Below are 20,386 nucleotides of genomic sequence, written 5' to 3' on the forward strand. Positions count from 1 at the left end.
AACTTTTTGAATATAAGTTGAATGCTTGCGGTACTGCTGATTCCACAAGGAAATATGTACCAAAATTCAAAGCCGACAAAGAATGAAAGCGCGGGGAATACGATTGGGATCTAAGTAATTCAGGATTAGCGGCTGTAAAATGTCGCGATAAAACGTCAGTACATTTGTTATCTAATTATCGTAATCCCCCTTCAAGCACTGAAGTAAAAAGAAAGGAGAAAGATCGAAGACATAAAGAAGTGCATTGCCCCATTATACTTACAGATTATAATAAAAAAAATTAATTTAATTGACAATTATGATCAACTGAGATCACGTTAAGTATCGATAAAAAAAAGTCATAAATGGTGGGATGGAATTTTCTTCTTTTTTTTTGATACAGCAGTTGTAAACGCTTTCATTATAAATAAATTAGTAAAAACAACTCTTAAATCATCAATCAAAGATTTTAGAAGGCATGTTTCAGAAGGACTTGTTGCCAATAGTCTGGTCTAAAGCATGTTACTATCAGTGTCTAACGTTGAATTATCGCTACCCATAAAGAATCACAAACCAACTGTCTCAAAATCAATAAGAGTAATGTCAAGTAGCCATCAACCCATGCGTACTACTCGTAGGAGATCCACTATTTGTAGCAAAAAAGATTAAGATTCCGCTTTGTTTTGGAAAATTAAAATGTTGCTTCCAGAAGTACTATGAAAAATAGGATCTAATTTGTAATATTCATATAGGTATACTGGTTTAAAAAATAAACCACCCTTATTTACTTTTAACAATACCTGAAAGAGTAAAAAACAAAATGTCTCACTCTTTAAATATTTTATATCAATTAATGAACATTTTCAAAATGTCCGCTATTTTCAAAACAACAGTTGTCTAAACTCGTAGGCACATTTTCCAAAATATTTATTAGCCAATTTTAAATTTTTGTCTACACTGTTGATTTAAGAACTCAACTCGTAAGCGATTGTCCCGAATACTAATACTTTTCCCAACCTTATTTAGCTTCTTTCCCCGTTCTCCATCCTTTGTGTTCCCTCTTGATAAAAACATTGTAATAAATCCCATTAGCAAGATCTTTTTCTCTCTTTTCACCATCGACATTCTTTTTCTACGAACCAGTTAAATGCAAAGGCATTCGCGATATTGCTAGATAGGTGAAAGGCTGTAAGTAAAGAAAAATATTTTCATGATTATTCGTTGTTGTAGAACTGGTAGGCAATATCAGAAAAGGGGTTCTGGGTAATCTAAAATAACAATAGAGCGAGAAGAGAGAAAAGAGATCGATATACGTACGTACTTTAAGATCGATAGGTATTTTTTTTGGGAGATAGATGGTACAATCACTATGTGTTCTGTGTAGGAATGATGCAGTCAATTGCTAAACTGGCATAAACTGGATAAGACGTTGACGGGTTGAAAGCCGATTTTTAGAATTTACTTTTATTAGATTTTACCAAAGAGTATTGATCAGTGGTGCTGCTGTATAGTTTGACCATCGGATCTGTGTCTACGAAAAGAATGCGGGCGAAATTTTGAAGCGTTGTCACGTCTTACTGCAAAAATGAAATAGTATTGAATAAAAAGTAAATATAATGGTAAAATTAAGCTATTTAATCATAAAAAAGATAATAAATAATGTAATGCAGTTTAAACCATATCTTTTAGTTCTATTTGCTAATGTTTTGCATATTATAAAGTCCAATATTGACTAACATTTATCCGAAATTCCTAATAAAACTTACAAAGCCGGCAACGTCGTGCTTTCGCGGAAGCATCTCGCTGTTTGGGGACAGGTGATTGGTTGATGACATCGCGGCCATTAATTTATTATTTTTACGCAGCGCTCTGTCTTTCTCTATCTTATTGAATGGCATCCTATCAGGTTTTGTGTAATTTTCGGAATAATATCGATTTCTTGCGGATTCAGTGGCGGCGGCGTATGTTAATACTTTTGAGCTATTAAACTGTTTTTATTGTCGTATTTTTAGGTACCTACTTAATTTATGACCTATGACTTTTGAGTAGTGTATCATAGTTTAGTTTATTTGCTATTATTGTTGTTGCTGTTTTGTTGTTGTTTTGTGTTATTTGTTTCTTTGTTGTTAAAGGTCATAATTTTTAACAGTTTTTGTGTTATTTACGTTAAAATGAATAACTTTATTCATAGAAAGACAATTCACAGCCAGGCAAGGGGAGTGATTGCGAATGTTTATAGGTAAGTAAAATGATAATAAGAGAATTATAAAGCCTAAGCACAGTTATGAAAAAAAAGCATTAAAATTAAATCATAATTTATGCGACACTAAATTTCAAAAATTATGTACCTAATGTTGTAATAAATAAAAATCATATTCAATGAAATAAAACCAAGCTCGATTGCTTTACAAACAAAAAGATTTAAAGTTATTGTTGGTCATTTTGAATATAAAATGTCTATAAATATAAGTAATATGAATTGGAACGACGACTAAAAAAAATCGAATATCAGGATTATATACTTCTTGTACAAATTTTTAGGGTTTGCAATGAAGAAGCTACTAATAACTTCGTTAATCTACCAGTAAAGCGCAAACTTGAAAGAGTATCTCAATATACTGGCGTAAGCATTTCAATGGTGAAAAAAATTCACAAAGAAGATGAAGAAAGAATGCGGACGGACCCCAACAAAATGCTTTCTAGTCCCGGCAAAAGACCGCGAATGACGAAGGTGGAACAAGACGACAACTTTCATTTTCAAATAGTTAAACACCTAATAAATCGAATTTATATGGGTTTAAAGTTGTGCCTACTAGCAGAAAGCTGTTGTAAAAATTGCCAGAAGAAGACAATTTTACAAAAATAACATTTTTAACTTCCCTAATCTTGTCGGTCATTTTTTTATTACCTATTTACAAATAAAATATTTTAGAAGACCTTAATTTCCAAATTAATATCTTACCTACAAATACCTATTTTAAAATTAAAACCAAACCATATTTTTTAATATTTAATACATTCAAATCTGTGTAATCGGTTTATAAAATTTCGCACGTCACTGGCCATTTCATGAATGGAATGAGGCGGGTCTAGTCTACAACCACGTTCCCCGCACCGATACCGCTTAGCTACAGATTGGTTGGGCAGACTTTACAGGTTTCCTTAGGTGCCTGAGGATTTCCTTGATCACGACATCATTAGGCAAATCGAAAGGATATATTAAGCGTTGTTTAATAAACCACGCTTTATCATCAGAATTGCGACGTTTCCACATATATCAAAACGTTAGCAACTTTGATTTTTAAATAGAATACCCTGTTGTTAAATAACACTTATATATATTTTTGACATTTATTTTTTGTGCGAGACCACTGTAGTCCGAACGAACATTTAGTGTATACCGCCAGGCGACGCAGCCGCAAAAAAGAAGATTACTAGTAGATTGTGTAGCGAGAGCAGTGTTCTTAATTTCTTTCTATTTTTCTCTTGTCTACTAGTTACAATAAATTCAGTCTATTATAAAAAAGCCGAAATTACTTTTGCTATTAATCCTAACATAAGTTAATATACACCTGAATCTCACTTTTTTTTAAGAAAAATTTTAAATCATGGCCTGTAGCCGTTTTCAAGAAAAAATAATTTGTGACTTTTTTAGATAGTGCAAAATACTTAAAACTTTATAGCGCAAAAGAAAATGTAGCACTTGACTCCAGCTGTGGCGATCAATGTGAAAACCCTGAAAACCCCTCACCAGGTGAGCTTAGAAGAGTGTTTAATAACACTTATATATATTTTTGACATTTATTTTTTGTGTGAGACCACTGTAGTCCGAACGAACATTTCGTGTATACCGCCAGGCGACGCTGCCGAAGAAAAGCAGATTACTAGTAGACTGTGTAACGAAAGCAGAAATTTCTGATTTTTTTGTATTTTTCTCTTGTCTACAAGTTAAAATAAATTCAGTCTATTATAAAAAAGCCGAAATTACTTTTACTATTAATCCTAACATAAGTTAATATACATAAAGTGGTCCTTCAAGCAGCCGGATATGCAAAATAATTGAAGTCAAGTCCATAAGAAGTACTTTGTGTGCCGCCATTAAACCTGCGCCGTTCCTCGGTTCCGTTCGTCAGTCGATGAGATGGATGGTTGCTAGCACCGGTATGAAGGTTGAATGTGGCGCATTCCGCCGCGCCACCGAAGATGGCCGATTGATTCTGATTGTCTACTTTTTGACGTACATCAAATATGACAATAGTGACATTTTAACTGTCGTATTTGACGATTGTCTTTTTTAAGTTTTCTTTGGGTGGAAAACAAGCCAAGCCTCATGATTTTCTTCCAATTTAAAGTTTTTAAGTAATTTTATAGCTTTTTGTAGTTTTTTTGAGTTCTGGGTTGATACATTATTTTACAAACGTGCCAACATCGAATCATCATGCAACTACATAGAGCAGGAGACAGGTAAATTTCAATTATGACATACCTAAGTGTTTTCTAATAATGTTTAGGTGGATCTTGGATGTATTATCATTTTTCAGGATATAATTATAGATTTAATCCTATTTTGGACATATCTATGTCACTGTTCTCAATTTAACTTTTTTTTACAATTCAGTTTTAATTCTTGAACCTTCACTGGGAAAATATGAAGTATTTCCTTTTCCTTGTCTTCATCTAGATTAAGGAATTCATACAAATATTCTTTATTCACTAGTTTATATATTAGGAATTGCCCAGACACTCACAGAAATCATAATTTTTTTTAATTGCCATTGAATCCATCCTTACAAAAATCTTGTCTGTCATGTAAGTCCGACTAAAAATGTTTGCTCCAAACACTTCTCTGGTTCTTAAGTAGAAATGATATTCACATGGAGTATAAATGCAATACCTATTTGTTTAATTTAACGAAAACAAATTGACATATACTTCTCAAAAACTGATTTCCCTAATCGACTTAATCCACCTTAAGTTATACACATTTATGGATGAATAGCCATGGTCATTTAGTCAATTTAGAGAAAAAGTTTTGGTTGGTTTATAAATATTTAAAGTATAAAATCAAAAGCCAACTTCAAAACCACAACAACAATCTTTAAGTGTTGGTCATTCTAAAAAACAGAAAAATATTTGACAATCTAAAATGCCTTTAAAAAAACAAAAATCCTGAATATCCTCATTTAATACTCATGATCCTACACCTACACAATCAGAATAATTTTGTTTTTTAACTTTTTAGCTAAGATTTTAGTATGTAATATCTTATTTTTTAAAATACCTAAATTACCTGAGACATTTTGATAGTAAATGCTATGCTTTTTACAGTCCTATTTTATTTTTACTGACCCATAATAAAATTCATATTATTAGCTTAAAGTAAAATTATGGACTTGAAAATTAAGGATTTGATATTAAATCCTTTATGGTATTATTTATAAGAACTAATATTTATAAGAAGAGTTTTATAGAACCTTAATTATTGTAATCATAACTAATGTGATAATCAATACTTACTAATAATGAAAACTTATGTATTTTGGATCATTGGGATGAAATACTTTTAGGAGATTTAATTTTAACCCGATAGAATATATAATATAGTATACACAATACACTGTCTTAATCTGTTTTCTTATGTTTCATGTTGCATACTTACTGGAGACAACCCCACTGACTTGTGACATCTTTACCCGATTGTGACTAATCAAAAGTCATATTTTGTTTTTATTTGCTTATACTAAAAAAATAAAATGGAAAAAAACATGCATATTAACTCGTACATATGTATTTGTGTTATATCTAGTCATTATTAATTAACTTATTTACAATGAAAAGCCAGATTTATTTCAAGAGATAGGTTCAGTTTCTGTCTTTATAAGAGCTTATATTTTGTTTTCCATAATTTCTGGATATATATTATTTTATTGCAATTGTATAGATGGTTAATAAATATATATATGTTTTATTTTTTATTTAGGTATGTTTGTTACATATTTCTTATCATGTTTTTTACTTATGAAAACGAAAAAAGGAAGGTAATTTCTTTCTGAAACTCCAGAAGTTAGGATTTTCAGTTAAAATATGCTTTATACCTGCAACAATTCTATTTTTTACATAAAATGTGTTATTAATACCATACTTACAGTTTGCAGTATTTCATTTAGAATATATTGTAACTTTTTTATGCCCTTTTTAAAACCCTTTGTTAAATTTATTTTAATTTATCTTAAAATAAAACATTTAAAAGACAATTTAGTTTTGTTTTTTTTAATTTAAAATGTAGTCCCATATCTATCGGGCCAATTTATAATTCTTGGTAAGTATCTATAGCTAAATATCTTAAATAAGCAATGTCTTGAGAACCAAATTTAAATTAAATAATATTTTAGTTGATGTGTTAATTCTTGATTAAAGTGATGAGGGATGTCTGAGATGCAATATTTTTATTTTTTCTCAACATTTAAAATTAACGATTTAAATTAAATGTGGGTATGTCTAAAATGAAAGTATATTGTTTTTTTTTTTTAATTAAAATAAAATTCTATTTAAATATATCTCATCACTCGTCAGTTAACGCATCAACTTGCAATGCAACCATAGAGTAATTAAAAGTATGAGAGGGTTCAATCCCATAGTGACAAGTAGGCATCATCTTTACCCTAAACTCGATTGCAGCGTACGGTTGCGGTCTAACCGAACTAAAATAATTGACATTTGTCACAGTCGGTAAAATAGTCTACTGTAATACCGATCCGTCATAGAAATCTGCCTTTCATTTCTATGACGGATCGGTATTACAGTAGACTATTTTACCGACTGTGACAAATGTCAATTATTTTAGTTCGGCTATTCAAAATTTTAGAATGGCGCGAAATTTAAAATTATTGACCCATTAAATCAATTTTTAACAGCGTAAAGGCTGTGAATCTCGATCACAAACTCTAAAAAATTATGAAATAGTGCAAGTGTATTAATTTAATTTTTGAAGAGGCTAAGAGTGATAATGTTTGTAATTTAAGTTTATTTTATACATTTTTTAATTGAATACGTTAATGTTTTGACATTAAATTCATCAAATTTACTTTTAAGCTGTTAAGTTTCTAGGCCCTTCAAAAAAATAAATTGTTAATTGCACATTTTCACTGATTTTTAGAGAATATGAAAGAGATTTTACAGCCCAATACGCTATCAAAAAAAGATTTAATGGGTCAATTATGTAAGACAATATTTTAGAGATTAAGTATAATATATTTAGTCCTATTTTGAGAATTAAATGCTCGATACTAACAATGTTAATTTCACTGTTATCAACAAATTAACAAGGGTAGGGGTAGAATTTAAGTCAATTGTAAAGTAAGTTATAAATAAATATAATTTATTGTCTTAAAAGGGATCCTGATACAATTTGTTTTTGTGCTGCTTTAGCACAACACTGTCCATGGTATGTATTTTGCTTTTTACATTTTGAGGATATGATACAAAAATTACAATTTATCAAATTTATAAATTAACTATTTTTAGACATAAGAACTATAATTCTCAAAAATATGCCCTAAAAATTTTACGTTTACTACCTACTTTTTTGTACAGAGGGTACCCGAAAATGTTAGGGGCGTGGTAATATATAAAAACTAACCCTGTAATTAAAATATTCTTTATGGAGAGTATGATATTAAAAATTAGTTGACACTGATGTATACCCTTAATTCTAGATGTCATCGGTCCTTTTTCTTAAATATTCAATGAGCATCCCTGGATCTTACTCCCATCTTATCGAGGTGAGGTACCTCCTTGAGTAGTGACCTGGTGGAATGGAAGTTGTTTCACTTATTGTGCTTTTGTACTTGTACTGTGTATTTGTACTTCCTAGCAGCAAAGCACTGATGATACCTTTCGTCAGACCTAGTAAAAAAAGTTTAAAAAAACTATGTTAAAAAAACTACTATATACAATATATATAAAATGTTTTGAATTGATCAGGGAGTTTTAAAAGAATTTTGTATTCATATTGTTATCTAAAAAAGTTTTGATTAAAAAAAAATATATTTGAATATGATGAAGTATATATTATGTAATTGCCAGACTAAATATTATTTTAATTTATAGCTAAAAGATAGAGCAGTTAATAAAGCATCAAAAAGAGTAAAAACCCTATGGTTGTTTATATAAAAGTATGGACCCGGTCGAGTATTTTCTTTTGAAAGTTGTTTTATGGTAGAGAGATTATTAGATGCCTGGTCACATACTGTACATAAAACTGTAAGTCCAGTTTCCTCAATTTTGGCAATCAACTGTTTTATTAAAACTTTCAATTCTATTGCAAGTAAGTCCCTAGTAAAAAAATATGCAATTGGTTGCTTCCAAGTTTTGTGGAGGCCATTGACCATAAAAACTAAAGCATGATTTGCAAACTGATTTCTTCTACCCATGGGCCCTAGGTCTACATAGCCATCAACCATATCATATAACCGATTGTACATTAATTGTTCGGACAGTGAAATTTCATCAAAAATTAATAAGCAATACCTGTCAATTGCTTTCATTTTATTCACTCTTAATTTTAATTTACCAAAAAGCTTATCATTAATGCCCGCTTCAAAGGGTGCACTTTTTAAAAGTTTTTGTAGGGTGGATTTACGTGGTAAAGCTAGACTGCTTTTTAAAAACCTGTATGATTTTGGACCTCTTTTGTAGAGTGCTAGGGCATATACCTTATCTTTGGTTGTCCATGTTGGTCTTTTTGTTTTTAAATTTGTAAAGCAATTTTGAAAAAAAGAGGCTACTGAACAATCCATATTTTGCTCTAATTCTTTAAAAACTTGGGTTTTTGACAACTGATATGCTGCTTTCAATTTTTGTTTGCTCGAAAACGGTTTGCTTTTTAATTTGCAGATTCTGTTGCTTTGGGTTTTGTTTAGATAATAATTTTTTTTTTCTAGGAGTAAGATTTTTAACCCTTGTTTCAGAAATTTGACTCAATATACTAAATTTTGATAATAATTCTGTGGTCAGAGGGTAAAACTGCTAAGTCAGTTTTTTGAGAAAATGGGATTATGTCATGGTTATATACCAATTTTTTTTTTTTTCAAAGGGTTAAAGTTCCTAAGTCGTTTATTTACAAACACATGATTTATTTAACTTGAACATAACATATTAACTCCTATTGGTTTTGAGTAAAATGTCATAAAAATACTTAAGAACAAAAATACACAGGAAAAATATGCGTGTAAATACTCCTAAGTATTCTTATAATGCATTTCGCACTAAAAAGTACGTTTTATGTGGGGAAATAACAACCTATTTTGACTTAAGCAGTTTTACTCCAGATAAACACATGGATATTTGAGCCTTTGTCGATTTAAGCAGTTATAGCCATTTATAAAGTGCACCGCGTGTAAGTGCGTATGCAGAATTAAGCTGTTTTGAGAGATAAAAAAACGCGATTTTAGTTGAGCAGAGTGAAACGTTGTGTTTCAAGCAATTTGTTTATTGGCTGTTTATACGTATTGTTAGCTTTTTTTGTGTTAATTATGTGTACGAGAGGCAAGAAAATAGTTGCCATGACTTTAAACGTCGAGAAGAGAGACAAGGATCACGGAAAAGGTAAGGAATAATATTAAGATAATAATTACCGTAAAATTTTTAGGTTAAGTTTGCATAGTTTTATTTTTTTATTGAAACATTTTTACTGTAGTTGGCGCAATTTAAATTAAAGATTCGTGAAAATATTTTTATTTTAAATGCGGATTAGGTCGTGTTCTAATATTTAAACAAAAACAATGTTTCTATTGTTTTTTCTATAACTGCGGTTTATCTGACTGAATTTACTTTACATGAAAATATCTTACACACATTAAAAAACAAGAAACTGCAATAAAATTGTATTATTTTAAATAGATATGACTATGCTTGAAGCTGCAGAGACCACAATACCTAAGGTAATAGCTGTTGAAAAGTTGTTTGACATTCCAAATGGATCAGGCAACGATTATATTGAATTTGAGTCTTTAAGAAGCGATGGTATGTCCAATTATTATTTTTAATGGTTAAAATAAGCAGATTATTCTAATTTTAGAACCAGTAACAGAAGAGACTGTTTTAGAAGAAATTACCCTTGATATGCCAATTATCATTACTGAAGTAAAAACTATGAACAAAAATAAATCTGATCTGACTTATGGGGTATCAGAATTTCAAGATTATTATGGTGAGAGTATTTTAGATTTTGTTAGTAAAATACTGACATGTATATAGCTGGCGTCGTTGGTTTTTTATTTTGTACCACCTGGAAAAGATCTATTTTACCAATAGTAATGGAGTCACGTGCTTCTTGGATTAATTGTATTGCAGGCTATTGCACAAGTGGCATAAAATAAAATACCCATGGCTTTTTGACCTTAACTTTGTTGCCTTTTTTTACCTACATCAATATAATTTTTTCCAGAAAACAGAATCTTTGTTGAACAGCCTGAAGCAGAAAGAGTCGCAACAGTAGACAACAATATACATATTGAAAGTCTGCCAATTACTATTATTGATGCAACAATGGTGACCAGTAACAAAACTGACCTTCCCTATGGGGCCACAGATTTTCAAAATACATATGGTAAGTGTATATTTTATATTCCCTTTTACTTACCTTAGAATTTTTAAGCGTGCATTAAAATTGTTTGTAGAAAGTTGTGAATTGGTTATACAGCCCGAGACCGAACCAATATCATCAAGAGAACAGAACGATCCGCAACTTCATTTAAATCTACTCCACCGTAATTCTCGTAAGAAACTTTTCTTTTAACAGAGTTTTACAACAATTTAAATTTTTTTTTAGAAATGACTCCAGTCTGTCGATTTCTTGATCATTCTGACGCTGAAGAAGACCCTTTTATCGGTGATGATCAACTCAATGATCCTGATTTTATACCTCCAATAGAAACGGATTCAGATCGCGATTCAGAAGAGCATATCATACCTCCGAAAAAAACTAAAATAAATAATCAGAACTCCGCAGGCGATAATCATCCGCAGCCTTTTGCTGTATTAAGTAAACGATGCCGAAAGATTAGAAAAGAGAGAAAGGATAAAAGAAACTCAGGTCAGTCGTACGTAACTGAAACTGGGAAAATGATATCTGAGAAAAGATTCCGGATTGTCGGCGAAAGTGTAAGAATCGGTTTGATTACAATTTAAGAAAAGGATTGTTTGACTCATTTTGGTCAATGAATAGTAGAAACAGAAGATCTGATTATCTCAGCGGCTTGATAACATCTGGCCCTAAAGCAACTCAGAGATTGCGACATCAGAACGGACCTCTAAGAAATCGTACTCTAAGTAACGTGTATAATTTAAAAGTCAACGGCGATTTGCAACCCATTTGCAAAACTTGTTTTCAAAAGACATTTGATGTCACCGACGGATTTATAAAGTATATGTTAGCTTCAAGATCAGTACATTTACTGATCTTGAAGCTAACATTATATCTTGAAGCTAACATTATATCTGCTATTCCTGCATCATTATGCAGGAATAGCAGAAATGGACCGAAGGGGTATTAATCCGCCAATTTCAAAAACAACAGATGAACGAAGAAGTCTAGTCATTGATCATATAAATTCTTTTAAATCAATATCTGGCAGCAAATTTAAATGTTCGTTTGATGTATTCTTTATACAAAGAGCAAACTACTACTCCTGTATCGTATGATATCTACAGACAGATTTTTAACGATATGAATTTGTCTTTTAAGTTGCCACACAATGATACGTGCAATACATGTGACACTTATTGTTTAAAACTAAAAATAGCTACCAGTAATGAAGATCGGGAGGTCATTCAAACTGAATGGAATAAACATAAGGATATAGCTGATAAGCATTATCTAGCTAAATCCCAAGACAAAGGGGAAGCGAAAATAAACAAATCCACAAAGATGATATCGTTTGATCTTCAGCAAGTTCTAGCAACTCCCCACATTCAAACAAGTATTATGTTCTACAAACGTCAGTTATCCGTTTATAATTTGACAATTTACGAAGGGACAGAAAGTATTGCACACAATTTTTTGTGAGACGAAACCATAGCTGGCCGAGGGGCAAATCAGATAGGTTCCTGTTTATATAAATATTTTATGGCTTTGCCTGAACATATTTCCCATGTTGTCATGTATTCAGATACATGTACAGGGCAAAACCGAAATTCGCACATAGCTGCTATGTGTTTCTCAGTTCTGCAGCAGCACCCCTTTCTTAAAGTAATTGACCATAAATTTATGCTAAGTGGACACTCCCATATGGAATGTGACACCGCACATGCTATGATTGAAAAGAAAAAAAAAGGACGGATATGAGAATTCACCATCCACGTGATTGGGCTCAGCTAATCCGTTCTGTCGGGAAGAAGGGAACATTTTTAGTCACTGAGATGCTGCAAGCAGATTTTTATGATTTTAAGGCCCTTTACAATCAAAAGCTTCAAGTTAAAACCCGAAATTCTGAAAACGAAAAGTTTATATGGCACGATGTTCAGTGGTTGAGATTGACAAAAGATCAGATTGGCGTAATGCAATATAAAACCTCTGTTGACATAGATGAACCTTTTAAAAGTATTTCTTATCTACGAAGGCGGCAAAATAACCCGGATTTAGTACCTCAACCCCAATACACAGCATTTTTACCAATATCTGAAGAGAAAAAGAAAAATTTGTTAAGTGTCTTACATTTGATAGATCCTGTATTTCATGATTATTACAAAAACCCACCCACCTCTTCAGCACAAAAAAATGGGTCTGATGGTTCTGAAGAAGATGAGTAGTGTATTGGTCAATTTTCATATATTTCATCTTAATATTGCGTCGCAGAATATATTATTAGGAGGTTTTAGGATGTTAGGAGAACTCTTTACGATATTTTGATATGTTTAAAAAAAAAAAACTTTAAATAAAGTTTAAAAGTTGATATAAGTCTTTTAATTTAGTTTATGAGCAAAAGTGCTTAAGTTTAAAAAATACTCCGGACATTAGCGCTTAAGTCAGTCAAAAACCACTTTTAACATAACTTTTACAGAATTTTTATTATTAAGTATGTAGAGAGTAATATTTTAAGTTATCTGAGAAAATTATGTGCTTATTCTTACACAAATGAAAAAAAAAAATGATGATAAAAATGTTGCCAAATTCAAAATTGCAAATATCTCAGTTAAGTGAATTAAGACTTAAGCTCTTTTACCCTATGAGCACAGAATTAATATTGGGACCTCCTAATAATGTCACTTTCAGGAAATTTAAAGAAAATGTTATTTTTGTATGAATCTTCAATAGGACAATAGTATGTATTAGAACAAGTGGGTGCCTTGCATTTAAAAATTAATTTTCCTTGTGATGACATTATTAGGGCAGTTTTAAAATGGTAAACAACAATTTTAGGTGACCTACAACATGGTGAAAACTATTTGATAAAAAAATTGCACTTACCCCATCCTAGGGATCTGAAACCACACAATAAAACAACAAAAAAGCTTCTGCCTATATGATGAAATTACACTTTAATGACTTTAAGCTACATTTTTAATAATTTTTTGTTGAGAAAAAAACAAAAGAACACACCCAATGGACGCCCAAATAAAAAGGATTACATTATTTTAAAGCAAAAAAAAGAAGTTGATGATGGTATATCTCAAAATTGAAACGTCGAAATTAAAATTTTAATACAGGGATGCATTGCCCTTAAAAAGTTGCCCTAATAAAGTTTTTACAGATTTTACAAATATTTCGAAATAAAAAAAATACAGCATACTTTTTTGAAAATGCAACTTTTTGTTTTTTTTTAAATAACTCAAAAAAGAAAAAAGATAAAATTGTTCTTAAAGCGGCATTGGATTGGCAATTTAATACCCTCCAATTTTCCTTATTTAACCAATTTTCTATCTCTTAAAGTTTCAAAAATACCCACATCGAGACCCACATATGTACATATATACCTACATTTGGGACACACTGTATATGCATACTTTTTACTAAAATATGGAAACAATTCCCACCAAAATCTGCCGGAGAAGTTTCTGAAGTTTCCAAATGCTCTATTAATTCATTCTTTGATAGTCTGGTCAGCAGTAATTTTTTTTAAAAATGTTGAGGTGTCAAAATACTTTGGCTAATACTGTAAAAGTAGTTTTTCTGTAACACCTTGTATCATTAACTAATTTTTTTTTGAGAGAGCCTCTGATGAATAAATGACATTTCTTTCTTTATTAAAGGTGAACCGGAGATATTAAGGATGGATTATTTAAATGTGCCTTCAAAGAAAAAATGTTCTGTGCCCAGTTGTCCTGGTTCACGTGTTATGCACCGATTTCCTCAGGACCCAGCTCGGTTACAAGTTTGGCTCAGTCGTATTAATAATCCAGAACTTACAATATTAAATCCTGATACTTTGTACAGTAATCGAAGAGTCTGTAGTTTGCACTTTGAACAAAATTGTTATGTTCCGAACTGTGGGAGGAAACTGTTAAAGCAAGAAGCTTGGCCTTCTTTACAGTTAAATGCAGTTGATGTAAGTAACTCTGCAGAAGCCGGTATGTTTTTTTTAATATATAAATTTCACCATGATTTAAAATAAGAATTATTGTCAATTTATGTCTTTATTTAAATGTAATGTTCCGTTCATCTATAATTCGTTTTGGTCACCTACCAAAAACTGGCTTTCAACCTGTCAAATAATGTAAATATAGCAGCTAGAATGTAATTCTATGTACATATAAGATGCATCAAATAAATTTAACGTTAATTAATTTTATGTGTTTTTTTACAACGATTTAGGTGAATTGATATCATTGGAACAAGTAAACACCCCTAAAACGCAGCATATGATTGAAAACTATGAACCATCAAAAGAGTCACGTGAATCCCAACCAAAATCTATTGCTACAGCTTCTGGAGCTGTTTATAAAACTCCTTTGAGTAAGTATAAAATCACCTTACACAGTGCATGTGTAACAGCCTAATAGAATATTATTCGATAATAATTAAATTAGAGTATCTTTGGGAAATCGTTTGGACACGTCAAATATTATTTTAGATTGCGAACTTTTTCCAATATTTTTTTTTATACAGGGTGTATCACATAGATGCCATTAACTGTTTTTAAGATACACCAGGGTCGAAAAAATCACAATTTTTATGACTTTCAGAGACTCTAGTTCTATTTCTCTTAAAGATAGGAAAATTGGAGTTTATTTTCCTATCATAGCTCTTTATTATCGATCTTTTGACGTGCAGGATTTGACCTATCAAAATTTTTTACAGATTTTTTTGACATGCATCCCAAAAGATAGGGTATTAAAAAGCTAAGCGGACAGTAAACTCCTCTTTTTTCCATCTTTAATAAATATACAGGGTGTTTCACAACTTATCTACGAAATTTTAACCACATATGCACTTTTAAAAAGCTACATGATAGAGTTTTTAAAATTTTTGTCCGACGGTTCGTCTTTTGCCAACCATCATCAACTTTAATTTTTTAATAATGTTATTTTATTTCAGGATCAAGAATTTTACAAGAAGTTAATGTTACTCGGCAAGTCATGTTAACACCAAAAGCAAGACATTTGTATAAAAGGGTGATTAAAACGTCAAATAAAATGATACAGTTGAGGAGTAGAATGAAAAGTTTCCAGGAGAGGTTAAATGAAGCCAAAAGAGTCGCCTCTCAATTTGACGGTCTATTGGAAAAGGTTAATAAACCTACCTATAATTTCATAATGTCACAAATAAGAACCCAGAAACAAAAACCAAAAGCCCGAAGATCTACTTTGGATGAAAAGATTTTATGCCTCAGTATCTTAAAGGCAAGTGGAAAGGGCTATAGGCTCCTGGCAAAGGTGTTTACTTTACCTTCAAAGATAACTTTAACGAATCTGTTGAGTAAAATTCGTTTATCAGCAGGTATAAATAGCCACCTAATAAAATCTTTAAAAGAAAAAGTAAAGAAGCTCAAAGAAGTCGATCGGACGGCAATTATAATATTTGATGAAATGTCTATTAATATGGGGTTGACTTATAACCAAAAGGATGATTGCATATATGGCTTCCATGACTTAGGAGACAATAACAGAAAAGCATTACTGTCTAACTATGCCAATGTTGTCATGGTCAAAGGAGTATACAAACATTGGAAACAACCATTATGTTTTACTTTTAGTAATGGGCCAATACCTACATTTGAATTGAAAAGTATCATCAAAAAGGTAGGTAATATATATCTTTGTATTTATTGTATTATCTATATATTTTTATTTTTTAGGTAATTGGAACATGTCAAGAAGCAGGTCTTGATGTTGTGGCAACAGTCTGCGAGGGGTCAGCCAATCAAGCTGCGATCAAAAATCTTATTGATGAGTCTAAGGTAGATTTTTTGAGGAGAAATGAAGAATATCGACATTTTGGCTTTTTTGTTAATGGGAAGGAAATAGTTCCACTTTTTGACCCACCACATTTAATGAAAGGCATAAGGAACAATCTATTAACTAAAGATCTACACTTCATTAAGGATGGCGTTAAAAGAGTGGCTAAGTGGGAGCATTTAGAACAGTTTTATATGTTGGATGCAGAAGATGAAGATCAAATTTGCAGTAATTTGACTGATAGCCATATAATTAGGTACCTATTTATTATTCTATAACTTTACGAAGCTGTATATAAAGTTTAAAACATCTACATTTGGTGGAATTTTACTTAGAATATATTTTATGTCATTTTCAGGGACAAAATCAACAAAATGAAGGTGAAATGTTGTACCCAAGTTTTTAGCAATCGTGTTGGAAGTCTAATGAAACGGATCCTAAAGTGGAGTAAGTTTTAATTCTATATAAATTTTACACCCTTTAACGTAGAAAAAAAACAAAATGTTATATGATTTTTTTTTCAATTTTGTTTCAGAAAAACCGGAAATCAAACTTGACGAAAAAGCGATTGACACTGCGGAAATTCTTCTTTTCTTTGACAAGCTGTTCGATAGCATGAACTCCAGCCAAAGAATTTCGCCTCCTGGAAAACCGCTAAAGGCTGCAGTAAAGCTATATTCCGAACATATCCAGTTTTGGAGAAACAGCATAACAGTCTTAGGTACAATGAGATATTTTTGCCCAAAAAAAAATGGTTTTGTTTCAGTCCCTACTATAAAAAACTTTATTTTTACTGTCAAGGGCCTTATTTATTTATTTCCGATATTATTGGATAATAAGAAAAACAGATTTATTATGACGAGGCCGTTTCAACAAGATGCCTTAGAAAATTTTTTTGGAAACATAAGAAGTCATGGTGTACGAGAGATATCACCAACTTCTCATCATTTTATCTCCTCATTTAAAGGTTTGCTAATTAATAATTTCATGTCGAACCATTCCCTAGGAGCAAATTGCCAGGAAGATCATAATGAGGGAGCTTTGGACAATCTTAAAAGTTTTTTAATAGGTGATGTAAGTTCTGACATTGCTGCTGTGGACAATGACAGTGTCCCAATCACACATTGGGAAGATATACCATTTAATAAAAAATCAAAAATTGCTGTCAATGTCAGAACTTATATAACTGGTTTCATTGCTAAAAAAGTCCTCAAGCAAATTAAATGTGAGAATTGTAAGACTAAACTTCAATTTAGAGAACATAATGCGGATGTGGAGTTTATTGAAGCAAGACAATACAAAAATTGCAAATTAACTCTTCCTGGTACTTTTTTTAATTTTGTTATCAGTGAGGCAATCTCGAGGCTTTTCTTCCTCATCCCGAGATTGTGCACAAAATCGCAAATCCTAAAAACTCTGGATGATATAATAAAAATTAAAATGGAATCGTTTAGAATGTTAAATTGTCCTAATCATCCCAATACAGGTAATATTTTAAGAAAAATAACTATCAAATGTTGTATATTTTGGTGGTGTAAAAAGGTAAACAAAATTATTAATGGCAAAGATGAAAAATTTATTTATCTTATTAAAAAAAAATCTGCTGCTAATATTGATCCTATTAAAGTTCATGCTTATCATATGTATGAGAAACTTAAAAAGAAAAAAACGCTAAATTTTAAAAATTTCTAATTTAAATAACATGTTTCTTTAAGGTTCTATGACAAATCATTTTCTTATTTTATTTATTAGGAGTTTTTTTATAATATAAATAGTTTTTCAATTATTTGTGAAAAACTTGTTTTTTTTTTTTTTGGAAAAAAATAACTTTTTCGATCACATAGGTATCTCAAAAAATTATTCTTCTATTAAATAACAAAAAATTATTCAAAGTATTATTTCTATTACTTCTATTGATTCCTGTTTTTTTTTTCTTTTTATTTAGTACCAACCCCTAATATAGTTAGGGTTGTATACATTATCCCTATCGAAAAAGCATATACATTGCCATAGGGTAGATTTTACTTCTTAAGGTATTCCATACTTACTGTAAAAATTTCAGCAAAATCCATCTTGAAAGAATTCGGACCCAAAAACGTTCATACACAGGACATAATTATTATTATAATTAACAAAATAAGGTTGACAAATTAAAAAAAGTTCCTTTATAGTTGATACCATACCGGTCTCTTTATTCAACGTAAATTTAATTAAAAAAGTTAGTATAATTATATTATATTGTATTATTTTATATTTGTGAATAAATTATTTCAAAAAAAGATTTACAGTTTATACCTACAGTTTTAGTCCAAATTCCTATAATACTTACAAATAAATTAATCATTGGGATTTTGGGATCAACAAAAATTCAAACTAATTTGGATCTAATAAAATATGAAAAATACTCACTACTTAAAAAATGATTAATTAGTTATTTAGTCAAAAATTATTTTCATTATTTTCTAATGTAAAAAAAACAGGTGAAACTATTTTATTATCTCCATTCTGGTTCAAATTCTTACAATCACCAATCTCCTAATAAACAATATAGCCACAGAAAACAAATAAAAATATAAATCTTTAGTTTATTCTATTTAGTGTTCTCTGCAATATAGCGAATAAACAAATAACTTTGTTCGTGGTGCAATCCCAGACTACACGGACCTTTTTCCTGAACCTCAATTGGCTGTTAATACGCTATTATTAATTTAAAACAGCCAATAGACATTCAGGAATACAATCCCAAGTCCGGGATTGCATTGCGAACAAAACTTATATTTTTCTATCGATCGAAGCGATTGTTGCGTTGCCAAAAGCGCCGCGGTTCGGCCGGGAACTAAGAACTTACAATCGGACGTTAACATTGCAGTTCTCTTTCTAAGTCCGTAGGTTTATATTTTATGGATGGATGCCCCCATCTTTGTCAACAACGTCAATAAAGCTGTCAACAGAATTTCTGTCTGTTCATTAGGCAACACACATTTCTCTATATTTGTGTTCAGTGGTTGCTAGAGGCAACGGAGACTAAAAATACGCCTATATCCCACTGGCCTACTGTTGCTAGTGGGATAACAGTGTAAATCGAGTGAGAGAATTCCTTATAATAATTTTCCATTTGCTATTCCCTTGTTTAAAATTTTTCTTAAAGGTAGAGCGGAATTGCTTGTCTTTAGAGCAAAATCTTTATGAAAAACATACAGATAAATAGACCGACAAATAGAAAAGCGTAAAACAAATACGACTCGTGGTTTTCTTGCGATCGAAAGCGATGGAAAAAAGAATTTAAATACTCCGGTCTGTCAAGTTTGCAAAGGTTCTCATTATATTCAAAGTTGTTCTGAAATCTATTGATGATAGGTCTAAAAAAGCTATGGCATTAAAACTTTGCGTAAACTGTTTGCGTTTTGGATACTATTCAAAGGTGTGCCGTAATTCTGTATGCAGAAAATGTCATAGGAAACACCATACGTTACTGCATGCAGAAAATGCAACTAATAGCAATAATTCCCCCTCGAATTACCCTAACTTGCAAAATATTACCCCATCTGACAATGTTGAGACTGTACCGATAGACACAGCACTTAATTCTTCCGTGGGTACTAACACAAACGTTTTTTCTGCGGGTCTTATAAATCATAGTGTCTTGTACAGTGGACAGCTTTTGTTAGCGTTTTTGATGTCAATAAAAAACAGTACACTATAGAATAATACTTGATCTGGGGCTCAATCTAGTTTTATTTCTAAGTCACTCTGTGATAAGTTGTATTTGCCTATTGAACAAACTTGCATAAAGGTTAAAAGATTAAATCAAATGATTTGTATGGTTGACTTTAAGTGTAAAATTATGATAAAATTGCTACATTACAATTTCTCAGAAAATATTACTTGTTTTGTATTGCCTGAAATTACTGAAAATTTAGCAAACGTTAAGATAGATGTTAGTACTTTAGATATACCGATAAAATTAAAACTTGCTGATCCTACCTTTTACTCTCCAGGAAAAATAGACATG

At 31.0% G+C, this 20,386-nt stretch overlaps 2 protein-coding genes across 3 annotated transcripts in view; both read left to right on the plus strand.

The window, feature by feature from the left end:
* Positions 1-3,891: 3,891 nt before the first annotated feature.
* The window catches only part of LOC126748472 (uncharacterized), a 37,629-nt gene continuing 21,134 nt past the window's right edge, over positions 3,892-20,386 (plus strand). The window contains exons 1-7 of the mRNA XM_050457725.1: positions 3,892-4,443; positions 14,230-14,525; positions 14,792-14,932; positions 15,515-16,218; positions 16,275-16,630; positions 16,733-16,821; positions 16,910-18,044. Coding sequence (XP_050313682.1) covers positions 14,839-14,932; positions 15,515-16,218; positions 16,275-16,630; positions 16,733-16,821; positions 16,910-18,044 — 2,378 coding nt within the window. The 5' untranslated portion in view covers positions 3,892-4,443; positions 14,230-14,525; positions 14,792-14,838. The remainder of the gene's footprint in view (positions 4,444-14,229; positions 14,526-14,791; positions 14,933-15,514; positions 16,219-16,274; positions 16,631-16,732; positions 16,822-16,909; positions 18,045-20,386) is intronic.
* On the plus strand, positions 8,962-13,026 carry LOC126748864 (uncharacterized). Of its 2 annotated transcripts, none has more exons than XM_050458375.1 (5): positions 8,962-10,002; positions 10,058-10,189; positions 10,427-10,588; positions 10,659-10,757; positions 10,811-13,026. In XM_050458375.1, the coding sequence occupies exons 1-5, from the start codon at positions 9,882-9,884 to the stop codon at positions 11,167-11,169; spliced, it is 873 nt and encodes a 290-aa protein (XP_050314332.1). In that variant the 5' UTR covers positions 8,962-9,881; the 3' UTR covers positions 11,170-13,026. The 2 variants fall into 2 exon arrangements, with proteins under 2 accessions (XP_050314332.1, XP_050314333.1); XM_050458376.1 differs by having other exon boundaries at positions 10,659-10,748.

The sequence above is a fragment of the Anthonomus grandis genome, chromosome 22 (assembly GCF_022605725.1).
Source record: "Anthonomus grandis grandis chromosome 22, icAntGran1.3, whole genome shotgun sequence".
NCBI lineage: Eukaryota > Metazoa > Arthropoda > Insecta > Coleoptera > Curculionidae > Anthonomus > Anthonomus grandis.

What these genes read in the sequence shown, in the direction of transcription:
- LOC126748864 (XM_050458375.1), top strand. Translation starts at nt 9,882, where the DNA reads ATGACTATGCTTGAAGCTGCAGAGACCACAATACCTAAGGTAATAGCT. An exon ending in TGAGTCTTTAAGAAGCGATG is followed by an intron (nt 10,003 to 10,057) that starts GTATGTCCAATT and finishes TTCTAATTTTAG; the next exon opens with AACCAGTAACAGAAGAGACT. An exon ending in TCTACTCCACCGTAATTCTC is followed by an intron (nt 10,758 to 10,810) that starts GTAAGAAACTTT and finishes ATTTTTTTTTAG; the next exon opens with AAATGACTCCAGTCTGTCGA.